Source organism: Cyanistes caeruleus, chromosome 1, assembly GCF_971803275.1.
Source record: "Cyanistes caeruleus chromosome 1, bCyaCae1.hap1.1, whole genome shotgun sequence".
Lineage (NCBI taxonomy): Eukaryota > Metazoa > Chordata > Aves > Passeriformes > Paridae > Cyanistes > Cyanistes caeruleus.
In genome coordinates, this window is record NC_141701.1 from 149,765,427 (window position 1) to 149,785,830 (window position 20,404).

Genomic DNA, 20,404 nt, shown 5'->3' on the forward strand with positions numbered 1-20,404 from the left:
GATTTATTTCAGAAAAGCCAGTTAAATGGTGATAGCCATGGCAATTACTTTTCATTCTGGCCTTCTGGATATAAATTGATTCCTGTGACATGTTAATTCAAGCAATTCTTTGCAGAGGTTTTTTGTGCAGAATTCAGATGGTGAATGCAGAAGAATACAGTAATTTAAAATGTTCCCTGAAAGTTTAAACTTGATTTTTATATTTATAGACACTTCTGAAATAATCCTGTATATTCATATGTAAAGTCTACACACAAACCCATGATTTAAACTGCTCTCCTTTGAAAAAACATCCTTGGGCAGCCTGAACCTTCAAGAAATCAACAGATAATTTTGTTTTTTCCCTTCTGAAGCAGCTGCACACAAACCAAAATTTTTATCTCCTCTGGCAAAGACTGCCTACAATAGGGAGAAAAAATATTTCTAGAAGGTACAGAGGTAGAGAAGGTATAAAAGAGAAAGAAGTGAACAAATAACTATAAACAATCTGTGTCATAATAAGGCTGTTGGAAATGGATGGTTACTGGAAAAGGCTTTTGGAAAGGAAACTGTTGGAAAGGGTGCTCAGGGTTCCTTTTGAACCACACAGACGTATAATCACATTATAGCTGAGATAAAAGTGGGTTTCCAAGAAGAAATTGGGGTTTATATACATGAAAATCTGCTCACAGTTAAAAAAAAAAAGCAATGCAAAATTATAAATTGTAAAATCTTTGTAATCTGAACATAAATCAGAGGTTGAGTTCCTTTAATTAAGTTTGCAAAATTTTCATATCTGTAGATTTGTCTGGGTGTGCGAATACTGAAAACGAGCATGTTTTAACTGACTTCAATATTTTTTAATCAGTCCTTGTAATGAATGAACTAGGCAGATGGATTCATTCTCTAATGTAACCTCAAAATATTTAGTTTTCAGCTGTGTTCAATTTATAGACTTCACAGAAACCCAGAATGGTTTGGGTTTGAAGGGACATTAAGGATCATCCATTCCACCCCTTGCCATGGGCAGGGACATCTTCCACTGTCCCAGAATGTTCCAAACCCTGTCCAGCCTGGCTTGGGACACTTCCAGGGATCCAGGGACAGCCACAGCTTCTCTGGGAATTCCATCCCAGTCCCTCACCACCCTCACAGCCAAGAAGTCCTTCCCAATACCCCATCCATCCCTGCCCTCTGGCAGTGGGAGTCATTCCCTGTGTCCTGTCCCTCCATCCCTTGTCCCCAGTCCCTCTCCAGCTCTCCTGGAGCCCCTTTAGGCTCTGGAAGGGGCTCTGAGCTCTCCCTGGATCCTTCTCCAGGTGAACATTCCCAGCCTGGCTCCAGAGCAGAGGGGCTCCAGCCCTTGGAGCATCTCTGTGGCCTCCTCTGGATTCATTTCATCAGCTCCATGTCCATCTTGTGTTGGTGGGAACAACTCTCAGATCACTTCAGATTCAAAACAGTATCAGTAATATCCATTAAAAACTCTCCAGATTTGGATGGTTTTGGTTTATTTGGTTATTATTTTCTCATCTCCTGCATGTTTCAGCTTGACTCGCAGTTCCCCTGACCTGGTGGGAGCAATTGACAATTTGCAAAGCCAACAGAGCCACTTCCAGACTCTGGATTCAATCCCTGGAACAAAAGCTCGGGGCTGGTGGGGAGGGAGCTGCAGTGAGGCAGAGGGAAACAAGAGCTCAGCACTTTGCAGCATCTGGATGTTGATCTGTTCCTTCAAATGTGCTGAGACGTCGGCGTCCTCATCTGAGGGGATTCATCAGAGCCACACACGGCTCTGTTGATCCAGGCAGGATCAGGTTACTTTCTTCCCAACCCTGCAATGTGCTGGTGAATTCTCTGGATGCACTGCTGCCTTCCTGAGCTCTCTGCCAATGCCTGCTCCCAACTCAGGGCAGCACAAGTCAGCAGGAATAAATCTCAGCCTTCAGGGCTTGTCTGTTTTCTAATGTTCCTCAGAAGCTGAAAAGGAGGTGATGGAGAAATATGAATCTTTTGATGCAGAGAGAAGTGGTGTGAGTATATGTACATTCATAGGGCAGATGGTTCAAAACTCCAAGCTGATCTGAAATGTACTTTTTTTTTTTTTAAATGTACTTTTATGACACATTTAGTTTTAATTCTGCCTTCCTGCACATTTTACAGATTTGGAACGCTATTCATAGCATCAAAATTTATATAGAGGAAACTAAATACATGAGACCCCTCTTTTATGGAATCATATAATGGTTTGGATTGGAAGAGACCTTAAAATTCACCTCATTTCCACCCCCCTTCCCTGGGCACTTTCCACCATCCCCAGTTGCTCCAAGCCTCACACAGCCCAACCTTGGACACCTCCAAGGACGGGGCATTCACTGCTTCCCTGGACAAATATTTGATATTTCAAGGTTAGTTTGATAAAATTAAAATTAAAGTTTGATATTTAAAAATTAATTTTAACCCCTTTACGGGCAAAAAGGGTTTTCTCAGTGTTTTCTATGTATTCACCTGTGAGAAAAGCAGACTTCAACTGAAATTAAATATGCATGACTTCTCCCCAAAGCCTGTCATTTCATCTCTTTATATCATTTTCCTTTCAAATTGTTCTCTGTGTGGTTGTTTAAAGGAGGAGGGCTCCATCACTCACCCAGGTCTAACAGGGATATTTTTATTCCTGAAGGTGGGAATATGATTAGACAGAGACTCGTCTGAGTGGGTTCAAACGACTGACTAATTAATGTGACATCAACACAGCCTTGCAAAATGTATTAAATATAATTGTTCCTGTCAACTCACCACAGTCTTGTTCACTGCTGGGAGCTGAGGTTATCAAGGTCCTTTTATGTTTGCTTTTTAGCACTTTATTTTTCCAGTGGTGCCTGAAAAGATGTCAGCAGATTCTTAGTCAAATATTTTATTTATCATACAGGGGAGATCCAACTTACCCAGGGTTGTCTTGCATAAATGAATTATTTTATAAAAATATTTCCACTAAAAAAAAAAAAAAATAAATCACACTTCTAGGGTTTTCAGAAAGGAAAATAAATTCAGGTTTTTCAATGGGTTCTTATTGTTTTAATTAAATTTACATTTTGTATGCATTTTTTGAAAGTGAAGAAATGTCTGAAATAGGAATTAAATCCTTATTCCAGTATTCTCTTTTTGGAATCTGTTGTTCTGTTTTGGTATTTTCTTAATGAAAAAAATTGTGAGCAGAGGAAACTTCTCGTCTGTGGATTTGTTTTGGTTGAATAAGTAAAGAAAAACTGGTTATTTACACAGTAACAGAGAAAATGCAACATATGCAAATCATTTACAACAAAACCACAGAAAAATCCACAGACTCCAATAGTGCCATTCCAGCTCAACATCTGGCACTGCAATTCTTGCACGATTCCAGTAGCTCTAGACACGGATGTGGTTGATTCTGTTCTGACCAGATGTTGTTTTATCCTACATGCAACAAGGTGCAGTAAAACACTGAGCAATAATGACCTGGCACAGCATCATCCTTCCCTGGTACCAGTTTTGCTGCTGCAATCCCACCCCTGACTGAGAGGGACGTTTCTGGAGCTCTGAATTAACTCAATAAATTGCATTATCCAACGCACAAGTGCTGTTAGGAGACAAAAGCTCAGTGGAGAGGTTGCATAAGCGCTCCTTGCTGAACATCAAGCGTGTCTGGACTGATAATGTGTCACTCTCTTGTCCTCTGCAGGTACCCCAACAATCTGTGTCACTGTCTGGGCAGTGCTGAGGCTTCACTTCGATGACACTGGGTAGGTGTTGCTGGGTGGGAAATGATTCCAGCTGCAGCCAGCACTGTGGCAAGGGTGCCACAGGAATGTGGTGACTGCAGGGCACAGAACCACAGAGTGAAAGAATCCTTTAGGTTGGGAAAGAGCTCCAAGGTCAGCAAGTCCAACCTGTGGCTGATCCCCACGGTGTCACGCAGCCCTGAGCACTGAGTGCCACATCCAACAACAGAATTTCAGTCATAGAATCACTGGGTTGGGAGAGACCTCCAAGATCATCGAGTCCAACCCAGCCCTAACACCTCAACCAGACCATGGCACCGGGTGCCACATCCAGTCTTTTGTTAAACACATCCAGGGATGGTGACTCCACCACCTCCCCAGGCAGAACAGTCCAGTACTTTATTATTCTTTCCTTTTTCCTGATGTCCAACCTGTATTTCCCTTGGCACAGCTTGAGGCCGTGACCTCTCGTTCTGTCAGTGCTTCCTGGAGAAGGAGACCGACCCCAGCTGCCCACAGCCACCTTTCAGGGGGTTGTCCAGACCTTCCTTGGACACCTCCAAGGGTGGGGACTCCAAACCACCCTGGGCAGCCCCATCCAAAGTTCAAAAACCCTTTCAAAACTCTTCCTGATGTCCAGCCTGAACCTCCTATGGCACAGCTTGAGGCCATTTCCTCTTGTTCTATTTTCTCCTTTCATTTCTGACATCCATTTGTAGACAAACATCATTTAGGTCCAGAGTTCAAGTACTTTTCTGTTCATAGAGTTACAGTTCGATATCTGTCATTGCACTGGGGAATTCCTAAAGGAAGATTGAGGCATCAAACTTGTAAATCTGCAGCTGACCCCATTCCCTGCTCCATTTAATTACTGGAGTCCAGGATATGATTTGTATCATCTTACAAGAGCTGTGAGTGGAATCCTTTGTAATTCTCTGCTTCTTTCCCACTGATTGTGGAGGAAGATAAAGGTGATGAAATCAGCTGTAGAAATTTTGGGAGATAAATCCAGGACAGTAAAGGAAATCTGCACAAGGCATTGCTGAGCTTTGATTTACCAGGGCAATTAAGAGTTTAGTTTCCCACTGAGGAGGGTTTTCCATGAATTTTGCAGGGGAGATTAATAGGGATGAGACAGAAATCCACCTTCTGTCTTCTGTGTGGAAAAAAAAAAAAATCATAAAGAGTTCAAAAGAGTAGGACCTTCCCAAATTGTGTCTTTTGTTAGAGGAAAAAAGCTGCAAATATCCAGTTCTAAAGGATATGAAGGAAAAGTTGCTCCCAGAGCTGGACCTGCGTGTTTTGGCAGTCAGTATCTGCTCTGGTAGAGCAGCAGGTGTGGCAGCTAGGAATGGATGTGTATTTATGTCCTGAAATACAAACCTGACAATGATTTTTCATAAGAACTGTGTTTGAACCTGATGAAATGTTAGAAAAAAATGAGGCAGACTGAGTAAAATTCAAAAAAATCAGTCAGTGGTTCTTTGAAAAAAATGAGGCAGACTGAGTAAAATTAAAAAAAATCAGTCAGTGTTCTTTGAAAAAAATGAGGCAGACTGAGTAAAATTCAAAAAAATCAGTCAGTGGTTCTTTGAAAACACAGAACTGAGGGAAAGACACTTCATACCAAAATCCCATTTCCAAGCCACTGAGGCTTAATGCTTTAATTTTGCTGAATACTGGAGATAACTGGATGCAAAATTTCCACAAAACTCATTGTTCTGTCAGGTTTTCTCCATCCTAGCTCTTTCAGACTCTCTGGAAAGCAAATAAAGCCTTTCCTCCACTGGGAATGCCAGTGCTGTGACCCAACGTTCTATTTTGACATTAAGACAAATTAAATAATTTACTTCCATGCAAAACAAGCCAGAAACCCCTGTTGTGCCATTATTAGGATTACAGCACTTGCCCTGAAAGCTCTAATTTCTCTTACAAGTTCAATCAGCCCTTGCATTTTGCAGGTAGGGAGAATGTCTCTCAGAAAGAAAAATAAGAAATTAAAAATAAAAAAAAAAAAAAAAACCAGCCAAAAACATCCTTTTATTCAGAGAAACTATTTAGCATGCAAGATATTTAGACAGGTTCTGTTAAGTCTCAGTGGTTACTTTTTAAAAATCAGCAAGCATTGTTCTGGGAGTGGGGGAGAAGCCAGCGTGAGCCTGAAAACCTTGTGGAAATTACTGAACTGGAAAGCCACAGTGGCAAAGGCTGGAAATACAGGCTCAGAGCCTGAGTCCCCTCCTGCCTGATCCTTATAAAACTGGCACAGCTCCCTCAACTTCAGCTCCAGACTCCCATCCCTGCAAGTGACAGGATTGAGGAGATAAATTCAGCTCTCTGTTGATCCAGAGCTCTGCTCCTGATTTAAGTGGAGTTATTCTATTCGTGCATCCAAGATCCGACTTTGGCCTCTGCAAATGGAAATCACATCCCTTCCCCAGCCCCCTGGCTCCCTTCCCTTCATCCATCCTGGAAAAGAATAATTTCCTTTCATCCTGCCTGTCTGACCTGCACTGTAGGGGAGCATTTGACAGAAACTGGGGAGCTTCTTTACACAATACAGAAAATTCCAAACGTTCTGTTGTGCATTCCCACTATTTTATCTGAGGAGGAGACGGTGGTTCCTTCCCCTACATCAATCCTGTAGGTGCTACAGGGACTGGACATCCTTGAAAGTCCTTGGAAAAAAAAATCTCTGTGTGAACTTGATCAGATTCATTGCTGACACCTGCAAGGTGGAAGTTTGGAATGGAGCTCACTGGGGACATGCCCTGTAAAAACAGAGTGGTCTAAGTAGAAGAAAAGGTCTAAGAAGAGGAGAAGAAAAAAGCAGAGAGGTCTAAGAATAAGAATTTGTAGGGGATACATGTGTAGAGCACACATTTAAAATAGCTCAGTGTGAGAAAAACAAACCCAAAACAACCTCCAAGGCTCTCTTTGTCCCAACCACATACAGGGATAATTAACTGTTGTTAAGTTAATTAACTCTGTTAAGTTAAGGGAGGGCTGTTGGTCTCTACAATCCAGGTAACTGCAATCACAGGGGGATTCCTGATCCCTGTGGTTCCTGATTCCTACACAGACAAATTGCCATACAGCAATATCTATTTGTACAGCTAAATTAATATGAGAGTTTGTCCAGATTCTTCCAACACTAAAGAATTTCAGGGCAGATTTAATGTCCATCATAAGGAGGTTGAGCTCTGCAAATAATGGGTAATTTTCAGTAGACAGCACCTAATTTATAAATGTATACAAACAATTTAAAATATAATTGGTGATTTTAGGTCCATACCACTGTTGATCACTGACAAAAGCCTGATTTCCAGACTGTGGGTGAGGAGTTTCCTCTGAGCATATATCCCCTTTCAAATATTTTAATTTGGCATCCAAAGGGAGGTAACTAAGAAATATTAATTTGCACTTGAAAATCTCAGTCATCAGCCCTTTAGATTTTGGGTGATTTCAGGTTTCCATGCTGTGCAAACAGATGCAAAATGACATAATTTTGTGTAAATTTGACACCCCGCTATCTAAATTTTCTCAATTCTCACCTGCTGCACCACACACATCTTTATTGTTGGTTTTATGGGAATGCAGTAAATTATCGTTCATCTGAAATGAATAAATGTTGTTCAGCTGAAAATAATGAATATTGCTCAACTGAAAATCTAAATTAACTGACATTTCTAAACCAGGCATCACTTATCCATTTGGGATTTCTCTCAGACCCACTTTGATGATGGGATTTTGGCCCTTCATCCTCACTTTTACACATGTATTTAGTTTTGTTTAAAGATTTTCACTTTTCCCCCAGATGCTACCACACAACCATTTAAGTGACACCCGAGTTGCATTAAGCTCTCACGAGACCAGCAGTGTTTTATTGCTTCATGTTCTTCCCAATTGTTTTTTTTTGGCATTTGACAAATGCACCATGACAGCCTCTGCTGGGACTTTGGCTCTTTTCCCAGTGGGAAGCAAAAATTCCTTCTCAGAACTGCAGGTACAAAGTAGACAGATTTCTGTGATTTTATATTTTCTAGGGAGAAAATCAGGGAAAGAAAGTGGAGACAAATGAAAGAAAAAATTTTATCTGGAAGATTCTGTATGACTTAAAATAGTCATGAAGATATTTCTCAGTAATTAATAATAGTCATTATAATAGCTTAACAGGGACTAGAAAATAAGATTCTTTTCATTATTATTGGTTTTCTAGCTCTAAAAATGTATGTTAACATTAAAACCCTCTATGAATATAAGTCATATATTTGAATGTCCAAGTGCAGCTGTGTGAAATAAACTTCTGCATAATCCTTTGGTGATTTCAGAGGATGATTTTAAACTTTGGGGTAGAAATGTCATTTTATTTATGATTATTCACTAGCAACAGCTTAACAAAAGAGCTGAATCTAACTGTTGCCCAGTATTTGGTCCTTCTCAAATGAATCCTGAATAGGACTTGCAACCTAATGACTGAAAAATTATTCCTATATGTGAATACATCCAGGATCCTGGTGTGCTGAAAATGTGTAAAATTCCTTGTGTCAGGGTCAGAAACCCACATTCATATCTGTTAACCCTGGGAAAATAAGTGAGACATGAAACTTTAGAATAATGTTCAAAAAAAAACCCATCCTTTGAAGTATTTCACTTTTTTTTTGTTTCTTTTTTTTAAGGGTCAACTTTACAATTTTATCATAGAGACAGAAACACACTTGAAGGGTTTTTCCAAAATATCTAACCTGTTTAATAGGAAGTACCATTGAAACTGCCACAGAAATACTTATTTTACTTCCAAATGATTGTGGAAAAGCTGCAAAAGAAAGATGCAATAAGACAAACTAAAGAAATATCACTTTGAACACTAAATAATTTAGGTTTGAAACCAGTCTCCCACATTCTGCCCCCTTAAAAACAGTTGAAAGTTCATCAATTTTATTGTTATGTCTTGTTTTTTTTCCCCCTTCTCTTTCCCCATCCCACTCTTTCCTAACTGACTGCAGCTGCTGGGACATGAATGACAACACTGCCTTGTGGTGGGTGATCAAGGGCCCTGTGGTTGGGTCAATCATGGTGAGTAGTGCCTGGAGAAGACACTTCCTCCTCTCTCCTGAGTGCAAAAAAACAATTAAAACATCTTCTAATACTTTACAAGCTGTGCTGCATCCCTGTTTTTGGACTGCTGGGCAAATTCTCTAAATTTCCATTGTGTGCCACTCACAAAGCCAAGGGATTTCATTATTAAGAGGGATTAATACAAATTAAACAATGGAGCACTGCCTGCAAGCAAAGGAGTTATTCAGATGCTTAAAACACAGACACAAGCACCAGAATTAAAACTCCAGAGCACGTGGAACATTTGTCTGGGGCTGGCAGAGGTGTCATGGGATGTATGGAAAATCTGGGCCAACTGGAGTGGCAGCTGAAGGCCAAGTGGGGCAATCCAGGGCATCTAAAACCACAGTAAATGTCAGGGATCAGGGAAATGCACTCTGTTTAACTTCACAGCTACATTAATTTATCCCAGATTTAAAATAGCACTTGGTCATAGTGCTGGATGCTAAATTTTCAGCAAGGTGTCTGAGCTCTAATTGATGGAATTCTTGGATTTGGCTCAAATTTTGTCAGATGCCTGCACATGGAGGACTGAGAGCTTCTAAAGTGCCCAGTTTGGGTTTCACAGGATGGCTAAAATTGGAAAAGATCACTGGAAGTCATTTAGTCCAACCTCCCTGTTTCAGTAGGATCCCCTAGAACATATAATTCAGGATTATATACAGATGGATTTTGAATATCTGAAGAGAAGGAGATATTCTGGTGCTCCAAATAATGTGAGGGTTTTAAAATGCTGTTGGGCTCCTGCATTTAGGAAAATAAATGGAACTCCTGGACAATATGGTCAGTGGCACCTGAAAATCTTTTGGGCTTGCCACATGCAAGTGTCTCATTCTGGGCACCCTAAGTTGCTCTCCACTCTCCATGGAGAGAATTAAGGAGGTTCAGAGTGACTTTTGTAGGAATTCAGACTTTCAGCTCACAGGTAACCAATAAAACTGGGGCTTATCAGGTTTGGTGTTTCTCCTTTGAAATCTTTGGACAGCTCTGTAAAGCCCAGGAATTCTTAGTTAAATGGAAGGAAATTCAGCACCAAAACAGAGAGGGTTCAATGATCCAAGGTTTTTGTCCATGTGTGAATTTCTGTGAATTTCTTCATGCTTTACAGGCACGTTCTATGAAGGATCATGTTCTGCTTGGGGGATCAGTTAAACCTGGTTTCTTTCAAAGGCATTAAAGGAACAAGCATAAAGCAAGGGACTACTGGGCTTCTCCATCCCTTTGTAGTTCTCAGATCAGACAGAAACTGCTGGAAAAATGCTCATGTTCAGTTTCTGCTCCCCCTAAAGGAGTATAAGATTTTGTAATGGACCAACTTAAATTTCCACCCTCCTGGCTTTAAGAAATAATGGACTTGTTGGCCAAATCTCAAGCCAAAGCACTGAAATAAACTAATTTTATCATTCTCCCAGTTTTTAAACCAATGGAAACTGTTAAATTGAGACATCCATTGGTCAGAGAATGGGAGTTAAAAATGCCTTTACCCTCAAGGTCTTTATTTTATGTATTTTTTTGTGCAGGGATCTTTCTTTTTACTCTGCACAGGTTGATAATGAAAAATGTTGAAACTTTTCCATTTATGTTTCTCTTCTCTTGTCTTGAAACTGCAGAAATTCTGTCTCATTTTAGCTGCAGCAAGGCACATAAGACCCTTGTGAACTTTCCCCATTAATCCTGACCCTATAGAACTTTTAGATTGGTTTGGAGAAGAAAAAGGGAATGAAACCAGAAAGTCACTGGGAATGTCTCATTTTCATACTTTGGAAAACTATGCAATTGTCACAAATTTTTCCATTTTTGTTTTTCTTTCCCCCAGATAAATTTTGTGCTTTTTATTGGCATAATTGTGATACTTGTGCAGAAACTCCAGTCACCTGATATCGGGGGCAATGAATCCAGCATTTACTTGTAAGTACAAATAAAGCAGTAATCAGTTTAAATTACTGATATACACATAGGAAAAACCCACAGAATAAACAAGAAACCTCAGCTGAATTAAGTTGATTTTTGAAAAGAATTGCAAAGTCTATTAAATTAAAAATTGGATTTTGATTTTAATTTTTCAGTCCATCAGCCATGAAAGTGTATTGTAATGCCAGCTTTCAGCTTCTTTTAAAAGGCCTATAAAATAAGCAGAAATACAAGATTAAAATAAATAAATAAATAAATAAAGAATGTTTTTACATGTCAATTATCTGAAAATTAACCTATTGACCAGGTATAAATACTATTCTTTTACTCATGGGATGGTTTGCTGTGCTTCAGAAATTCCAGGACATGATTCAAAGTTCACTGAAATCAATGAGATTGGGTGAAAAGTTTCAATTATTGCAGGCTGAATTATAGTGGAGGAAGATCCCCAAGACGTGCTTAGGTCCATGTTTCTTGTAAATTTAACTGCATTGCACTTAAGCCAAACATTTCACACACACACCTTTAAAATTGTTTTAAAATGCACACAAATCCTAAAATTTCTCTCTAGATGCTTGTAGCTTTGTGATTTATATGTATTTTTAATATGGAACTCTTTTTATTAGTTTCCACCTCATAATAGTGCAGAGGTTGGCCAGTTGAGGTGGTTGTCATTACCATTTTGAGTGCATGCAGTCATTCTCCACATAAAAATTATATAATCCTCTGCAATAACTGGGATATGGGGCAGCACATCTGGTGTTGGCCTAAACACCACACACATTTGGATTTTTTTGTGAGCTTGAGTGCTTTCTTGCACTCACAGACATAGGTAGGACTATTTAATTTAGTACTAAATTCCTGATGAAAATAGGTGAGCTACGAACACCTTAAATAAAACTAAAAGATGTTAGGGTAAAGTAGGAGATGCTTATTTTTTGTAAGTAAATACAATTATCAAGTGATTAGTTTCACCCTAAGTAACCACAATCATATTATAATGATATCATCCATCATGACAATTTTCAGGGAAAAATATGTCCTCCAGCTGCCTATTTTTCTTTTATTTTTCCCCTGTTCTCTAGTTTAGATTTGCATTAAATAATAAAAAATCCTACATCAATTTTCATGTCTGTACCCAGACATCTACTTACTGAAAGCCCTGCCCCTTTCATCTTGCTCTGAACTGTGTTTCCACAGCCAAAAATAATGCTTCAAAGTTATTCTGTGTATCCTCAAAAACAAAAAACTGAGGATGAGTTTATCACTAGGTTAACCTGTGCATGGTCTGCCTGGGGCCTGCATGAAAGGCTTCCCATGGAGCTCCCCCGAGTCCTAGGTGGTAATTAACACCTGAGATGTGCAGAGTCTGAATTTTTAAATGCATGTTTGGTGTCTGCTGCACATCTCAGGTATGAAGCAAAGCATGCCATGGACTGCCAAGATTTCACTGGATTATCCCGAACATCCCTTGTCATCCTGGATCAATATGGTGACTGGGTTTTGCTGGTGTTTTTCCTATGTGTATAGTTAGCCACCAAAACCAAGAGAAAACATCATATTTTCTGTTCCATTCGCTGCCATTATTTTTTTTCTCATATTTTTTTGCAACTTTTGTAACCGGGTGTGTATAAATCGATCTGGCATTGATGTACGTGTTACGGAGTGGAGTGTTGTTTATCCAAACAGATTTGACAGCAGAAAAGTTCACACAGGGATGATGGAAAGGAAGTAAATTAATAATTCTGTGCAGATGTACACCAGACAGAGTCAATATTTGTGCACACATACCCTGTATAAAGAGAGCTTGTAAGGAAGGAAGACTGTAGATCATAATCTGGTTCTGTCACCATATTGAAATATCTCACATTTAGACTGTGGCTCATATTAAGCATTTTCCATGTTCTATTTTGCTGCTTCAAACTCTTACAGCATCATTCCATCAGACCAAATTTCTCATCCAGATCTTTACTCCAAAACATCTTTAGGCACTTTCCCTTTAGTGGGTGAGGAGCAATGAGGTTGAGGAAGGATTTTTAGCCTGTTTCTGAAGGAAATTCCACATGGATCTGCAGCAGGGATTGAGATTTATTCTAATATCAGTCCTCCATTCATTGGAATAACCCTTTAGACAGCTGGTACTTCCATCATCAATAAAAGAAAATGAAAGGCCCCAAAAACTTGGCTACTGACTTTGAGCAGGATTTCTTTTTTTTATGTGTTTGGTACATGTTTAGGTTCAGGTCCTTTTAATGAATATTTTGTCAGAAAAATCTACCTCTGCATCCTACTTCATAGACACTGTGAAGATGGTTCTGCAAAGCACTTAAGCCTGTTTGATTTTTAAATTTGATTTTTAAAGCCCTGGGGATGGGCTTAAATTCAAAGATTAATCATATATTGCTACCACTGTGCATTCATTATTAAAATCTCCCTCTGGAGAAGTTAGCTAGGAGTTATGACAGGACCAAGGCAGAAGAATGCACCGCAGGGGAACTGAGGCATAATTAATGCAGTGCAGCCACTGGAGAATATAAGATTTGCCTTAAATAAATCAAACAATTATTTTCATCATTTGTCACACATTACCAGGGCTTTACTCCCATTAAAAAAAAAATAAAAAAAAATTCTCTAAACAACCTGATTATTGTGTGCAACAGCCTTTGCTTTTAGGCTGACAAAAACTTGGAAACCTGTTGCTAATTCCTAACAGTTTTCCTGGAGTAGCCAAGTGCTTTGGTGGTTATCACCTTCCATTTTATCCACTTGTATGTTCAGTCATTCATCACCAGCCTCATTCCTCCCCATCCTTTCCTCACGCCTTTAGTTGCCCTGGGAGCTGTCTGCATGCTGCTGATCCCATCTCAGCCTGAGACCCCAAACACCCACCAGGTTCTGGGAGAGCAATCACTCCATCTTTCTCTCGCTGGTGTTTTGGAGAGAAACTCCTCTCTACAGCTGAAAATACAGAGGGCTAGAGTCATCAAAATGTCTAAGCAGCTGAGGTAGGAATTCAAAAAAGAGATAGAAAGCACCCCTTTAATGAACATTTTAACTCTATTATTATCTTGGATTATTTTTCCAAGAAACTTTCATATTTCCTCACAATAGTCACCATAACCATTGGTTACTTTTTAGTGTGAGGAGTGCCAAAGATGTAAGATTTTTTTTCTTGAAACATGTCTGGTTTCAGTTAACCTTGTGTCATTCCTGAATAATTCTGCCAAATTAAGCATCAAACTGAAGCAAGATCAGTAATGCAAATGGAATAGATTTTTATCTGGGGGAGAAGTTCTGAGATCCCCAGGTGGTGGGGAAGCATAAAGAGCTATTGATCGTATTCTTAGAGTAATTAAGACAGCTATTAACGCAGTTCAGGCAGGTTTCTCACCCCAGCTGGTGAAACAAACAGCAGTAATGTGCCATGATTACAGACAGAAAATGGTTTGGGTTGGAAGGGGCCTTAAATTCATCCAGTGCCACCCCCTGCCATGGGCAGGGACACCTTCCACGGTCCCAGGTTGCTCCAAGCCCTGTCCAGCCTGGCTTTGGACATTTCCAGGGACCCAGGGGCAGCCACAGCTTCCCTGGATAACCTGTGCCAGGGCCCCACCTCCCTAACAGTAAATAAATTCTTCCTAATATCCAGTCTAACCCTACTGTCTTTCCATTTAAAGCCATTTCCCCTTGTGACATGTCCTGTTGAATCTTACAGAACAAATGACCACGTCCTGAATTGGTGCCTGTATTTTCCATCCAGTTATTAACACGATTCCAAACAGAAAAAGAAAACCCTGATTTTTAGCAGTCTCCAACTGCAATTTGTAAATATTTTGAAGAAGTAGGAGATTATTTAGGGATAGTTACCCAATATGCTGAGAGCCAAGGAGCACCACATCAGGAGTCCAAGAATTAAGTGGGATCTCCCAGTCCTGGGGATGGCAAACGCATCTTCACAACCCTACAATGGCTGGTTCAGCACTCAGAGCAGCACACCAGGCCCACATTGTTTGGATGGATTTCTCATCTATCAGTTTCTTCCCTGGAATTTTAGGAAATGGATAATGAACTGATCTGGCAAGACTTCACTGTTTTGAGCATGAAAAATCCAGCCAACAGCGTGTAACCTGGTATGCCAGAATCTGTTTTCAGATATCCTGGTTTTGGTCAAGTTGTTGTAGGAAGAGTATATCACCCCCCAGAAAGAAACCCATATTTCTACAGAAAAGCCTACACAAAGCTTAAATCAACGCTGTTATTTTCACAAGCATTGTTGCATTGCTGAAATATTCACTCTAGAGAGAAAATCATCGGCATCACTACCATAAAACACCACTATATTTAGTAGGTGCATGATGTAGATGCATGCTGGAATAACCCATAAGATTAAAAAGACCCACACTTTTCCATCAAACCTTTGTTTCTTCATTCATTTTCAAGGATCAAGCACATATAACTGAAAAAAAAAAAATCTTTTTATTTTATCATGATTTCCAGTTTATCACGACTGGTATAATTTGGGAGGGGGAAGCTTGTTTCTGCTTTTGCTTTGACAGATTCTTCATAAATTTTGTATCACATGTTGAAAGCTCAATGAAAAGAAAATAAACCCCACATATATATCTAGCTAATTCAGGTCTACGTCATTCCTCCAATCAGCATCTTGCTGGAAAGAAAGGAGAATCATGGCATATATCATAGGTAGGTATGATTTTACCCTTGGTGCGACCTAGAGGGTTAGGGCAGCAGAAGCAATGTTGCAGCCCAGATGTTTTGGTAAACAACACTCCTCTAAAATTCACCTCCAAAGTCACTGGACACGCAGTGATTCATTCTGCTACCGCTTTGTCTTGCTGCAAGTGCTCAGGCTGCCAGAGTTGATAATTATTGGCAGGACCTCGGTGGCAAAAGGCTCATTTTTGTGACAAGCAAGTGGCAGATGTTGGATGGACAGTGTGGTGCTGTCAGCTGGGTTCTGGGACTCCCAACAAGCCAGCAACAAAAGGAACTCGTGTCCTTGGGTTAATCCTTCTCTACCACGGGAAAATACACTGGAAAACACAGATAATGGTCATTTGATGTCAGTGCATGATCAGCAAGGATCTAGTGCTCGTTTCTAAGGAATGCCAGGGGAGTAGATACTTGTTGCTTTGATCAACACTAATTCTTGATGGATTTATTTAAAGTTCTAGGAAAAAATGTGCTCATTCACCACTATACTTTTCATGTGCATCGCCCGAAGCAAATTATTATTTTGGGTGCTGGTTTGATTTTTTTGTTTGTTTCTTACTTTGGAATTTTTGGGTGGAAAGGATGGGGGTGCTCATTTGTGCCAATCTTTTCAGGTAGGGATTGGGAAAAAACCTAAGTGTGCTCATTAGGAATGTAAGATCATGCAGGCTATGTGCCATAATTAGCAGGACTGCAATTATCAGGGATTTATTTATTTTCAGATAAAATAATCAAAAGCCCTATTCTGCTTTGATTACCTATCTGTGGTTTCAATTGCTGTAAATTCAAACAGCACAGAGCATTTAGTGTGTTTATAATGTTCCTGGGAGCTGTTTCTGCTATTGAACAAGTGAGGCTAAAATGTACCTAAATCCCCCAGGAGCCTGTGGCAAGGACAGGAAGATGAATTTTTGGTTGTCAAATCTATTTTCCCAAGCTAAAAACTGTCCATTCATCCAGTGCATTCTTCAAATTCTTACATAAATTATGAGATTAGACCTAAAACCATTTCTACCTTGAGAGGGCTTTTGTTATCTCTTGGCCCACCTGCCAGAGGAATATTCCAGAAGAGCAAATCAATATTTATGAAGGAAATTCCATTCCATTTCCAGTGATATACAAGCACTGACCAGAGCTTTGTCAGGATCCGATTTTGAAATCATGGATCACAAATCTTATTTCTTGTTATAACATCACCTGTGATGAATACAGCATTAAAAAGGTTTCTACTCCTATTGTTTGGAAATCTTTAGAAGGAAGATTTTAGGGTGCAAAGCCTTGGCCTGCACAAGAGGTGTCTGTGTGGTGGAGGCTGACTCCTGTCCTTTTTCTTTTCGCAGTAGTCTTGAAAAATTGGCTGACTTTGTCTCTAAACACTATTTCTGTGGCTGTAAGGCATTCTTATGGGAAATTTTAGGGTTTAAAGGGATATGCAGACAGAGAAAAGGATACAATGGTGATTTTTGTTGTTGACGAATCACGAGATTTTGAAATCTGCCTAGGTTTCACGTGTAAGAATCCTCAAATGATGACTTAAAATTTCTCCTTGGTGCCATGATCTGTGGCAGTCTTAGAGAACAAAGTCCTTTGTCCACAAGTTGCATCCTAAAAGAGCAATGCACAGACTTTTTCCCCCATCTGTCACAAGAGGAAGCAATGAACTGAAAAAGAGCAATTTTGCATTACAAGAGAAGCCACTAGAAGATTCTTCTTCTCTTGAAAGGTCAAGCAGGTGTGCAGGTTAGTGAGGGAGAAAATAAAAGAGGTTTTATCCAACACTGCAATTCCTTTTATAGAAATGATTTTTATATGTATATATATATATAAATATATATAAATATATTATATATAAATTTAAATATATATATTAAATATATGTATATATATTTATATATATATGTATAAATATTTATATACATATATATATATATATATTTAAGAAAACACAGTAAAACTTTCTGCACTCTCAACAGTGGTATCAAGGGTTGGATTATCCCTAACAGCCCTGTTTCCACAGAGTTTGAGACACCAAGGAGAGGCTAAACAGAGTTTTTTTGCGTTCCCATTGAAAAGTTAGCGGTGTGAATCTGGAAATTTCACATCTAAACACCTTTCAAAGACAGTAACAAAGCCATCATGGCTTGATTGGCATAACTGGTATGGAACAGAACTCAGAACACCCAGAGAATCAAGCCAGAAGGATTTATACATAACTGCTTGCGTCTGTAGGGTGCCTGTGTAAATACAGGGTTTGCCCATGCATGTGCTGTCTGAAACACTTTAGATATTTAAAATTGTTCCAGCCTTGCTGCTTAAAAGGCCACAAATACTTGAGCAATTTGCACCATAAAAAGCTTCATATTGTAAAGGGAGAGTGCCTGTACTTCACTAAATTTGCTGTAACCTTGTAAATTTTGCCACGCACTGGAGCCTCCTGATTAGCAAAAAATATGGTAGCTTTCAGAAAGAAAATGCAGAATGGATCTCAAATGTCCTTCTGAAGTCGCTGCACCTGGTCAGAGTGAATAACCTAATTTTGATGAGTATTGATACGCTTCAGTTGTCATGGAGATCAGCAGGATAGGGAACGTCCAGTGCCCAAGGCCACTCGTCCTTTTGAGTCAGCCACAGATTTGGGTGCAGTATCTTTTATCAGAGCAGCTTGCTTAGATCCTGGGAAAGATAATGGGTTTGGAGAATCAGGAGAATTTTCAGAAGTTTCAAACTGAGTGTTAACTTGAGAATATCCAAACGAGGCCATTCTGGCTTTTGTCCTTTTCCTCATGCATTGCTCATGTCTAAGTTTACTGGTTTGAGTGCACTGTTAGACTGAAAGGGATAGATCTGAATTTTGCCTTGTCCCCAAATCAGTTTGCACCTCTGATTCTTTGAATCATTTACTTAATGTAAAGATGGAGGTGAAGGTGAAGCAACTGGCCATGCAGCAATTGATGTGAGACTGCAGAAAATGGGGAATAATTCTGACATCTCTGAACCTGAATGTGCTTTTAATTTATACCAAGGCTCAATGCCCTCCAGAATCCATTGTTTTCCACTTAGTTTTTCCCACCATTCATACTTTTGCCTCTATCATTTGAGGACAACAGGAATTTACTTTCCCCTCAGTGTCTCTGTTCCTCCTTGCCATTGATTTATTGTGTCTCACTTCAGCAGCTGGATTGTTTCACATCCAGTGAAACAGGATTAGTTTTACATCTGGAGAATTTTTAGGAGGTACTCCAAGTACACAGCCTGAGGTAGGGAAGGGACAAGGAAAATTGTGCTGTCCCAGTGCAGAAGGTTTTTTGATGTGGAAAGATGAATTCCTTGTGAGGATCTTGTGACTAACAGTGTCAAAGGAACTGTGTGGTGCAAAGCAGGCAATCAGGTTTCTAAGAACAATCTCTGCCTGCCTTGGAGACTTAAAGAACGTTCTCAAAGGCCACCAGGCTAAAGTGGCTTAATACAGAAGTAAGTCTCAATGAAGGTTGTTTAAACAAATGCAAACTACCTCAAGATAGGAGCAATCCAAAGCCATTTGTAAGGTTCACACCACAGTCTTAGTCCCACCTGTACCATTACTGAGGGATTATCCAAACTGTAATTCCTCTTTATATTTCCAATGAAAACACTGGAGTTGTTCAGCTGATGAAATGTCTGCAAGCCCAGACTTTTTAAACAAAGGCAGAGTTCTCTTTTTTCATTAAGGAGAGTGGTAGAGATGGGTTGTACTGTGAATCTGCAGGGATATGGTATAACATGTAAGGCAGGTGAGTCAAAACAGTGTAACTGAAGCTTCAGAGCTGCAAATTATATAAACCCAGTGTAGTTATACTGATGCTGAGCTCTGCCAGCTGACAGGAACCAAAACCTGTCTGTAATGCTTGAAAATCCACTTCTTGTGCCAGACTGGGACAATAAACACTCTGTGGGATTTGCTCATTTGCTTTCTTTTGAGGGGACTGAGCTAAATCAAATTCTCAGATATTTATGTCTGGTTTTGGATATGTACATTTTTAATATGAAACAATAAAGTATTCAAAATCTTAGTTTATTTAAGAATCTCATTTGGCTTGGTACATTTTTCTCATTGAACATTGTGTTGCCTGCTGCACCTCAGTTGTGTTGGTGCAGCTCCATCAGAATTATTCCACAGGGCATGACTTTGATCTGTGCTTTGGAGTCAGAGAGAAAAACCCAGCCTGGTAAAACAGGAGCTCCAGAATTAATGCAGGGGAAGAATCTGGACACAGAACCTTGGAGCTACAGTTCATTTAAAGGCTGTTTTTATTGGGGGAATTGTGCCCTCTGCTTCCAGATTTATTCTCTAGAGTACAGGCAAACATTAGGCTTGATCTCTTCATTATTTAACTCCAAGTATAGCAACTGTGATCTTCTTTTTATGTCCACTCTGTAGAAGTTAGAAAAGTCAAGAATGATCACTGCAGACAGGATTTTTGGCTCTCTTTGGCCATTCTGTTTCACTTTCAAGCCTCAGATCTACTCAAGGGTCAGATTTACTGGACAAAAAGTTCCAGTCCAAGTTCATGTTTGCTAAACATTTATTTTTAACCACAGCATTAATCTGCAAGCACTCATTCAGCTTCAGCTTCTTATTTTGGTGGCATTAACAAGGAAAGGTAGAACTCTAGGCAGCAAGACTAAGAAATCAGGACTTGTTTTCCTTTAAAGGCACAGTTTCCTTTTATTTTTTTATGGGTTTTTTTGTTGGTTTGGTTTGGTTTGTGGTGTTATTATTGTTGTTTTTTTCCATGTAGAGCACAATATTTGTTGTATTTTAAGCAAGACAGGAGGGGATCAACCTGGTTTAATAAAACAATCCTGCTGGTCTCCTTCCACAATCAGTACAGACCTACCCAGTCCAGAGAATAAAATCCTTTACTACA

The 20,404-nt window shown here is 39.6% G+C and overlaps 1 protein-coding gene across 12 annotated transcripts in view; it reads left to right on the plus strand.

Moving 5' to 3' along the window:
* Positions 1-20,404, plus strand: part of ADCYAP1R1 (ADCYAP receptor type I) — a 140,558-nt gene that overhangs the window by 107,394 nt on the left and 12,760 nt on the right. For 11 of the 12 annotated variants that reach the window (XM_086866834.1, XM_023922016.2, XM_023922018.2 and 8 more), the window contains 3 exons: positions 3,698-3,758; positions 8,744-8,813; positions 10,672-10,763. In XM_086866834.1, coding sequence (XP_086722960.1) covers positions 3,698-3,758; positions 8,744-8,813; positions 10,672-10,763 — 223 coding nt within the window. Of the gene's footprint in view, positions 1-3,697; positions 3,759-8,743; positions 8,814-10,671; positions 10,764-15,425; positions 15,468-20,404 lie in introns of all 12 variants that reach the window. The other variant, XM_086866878.1, reaches the window with a different exon arrangement.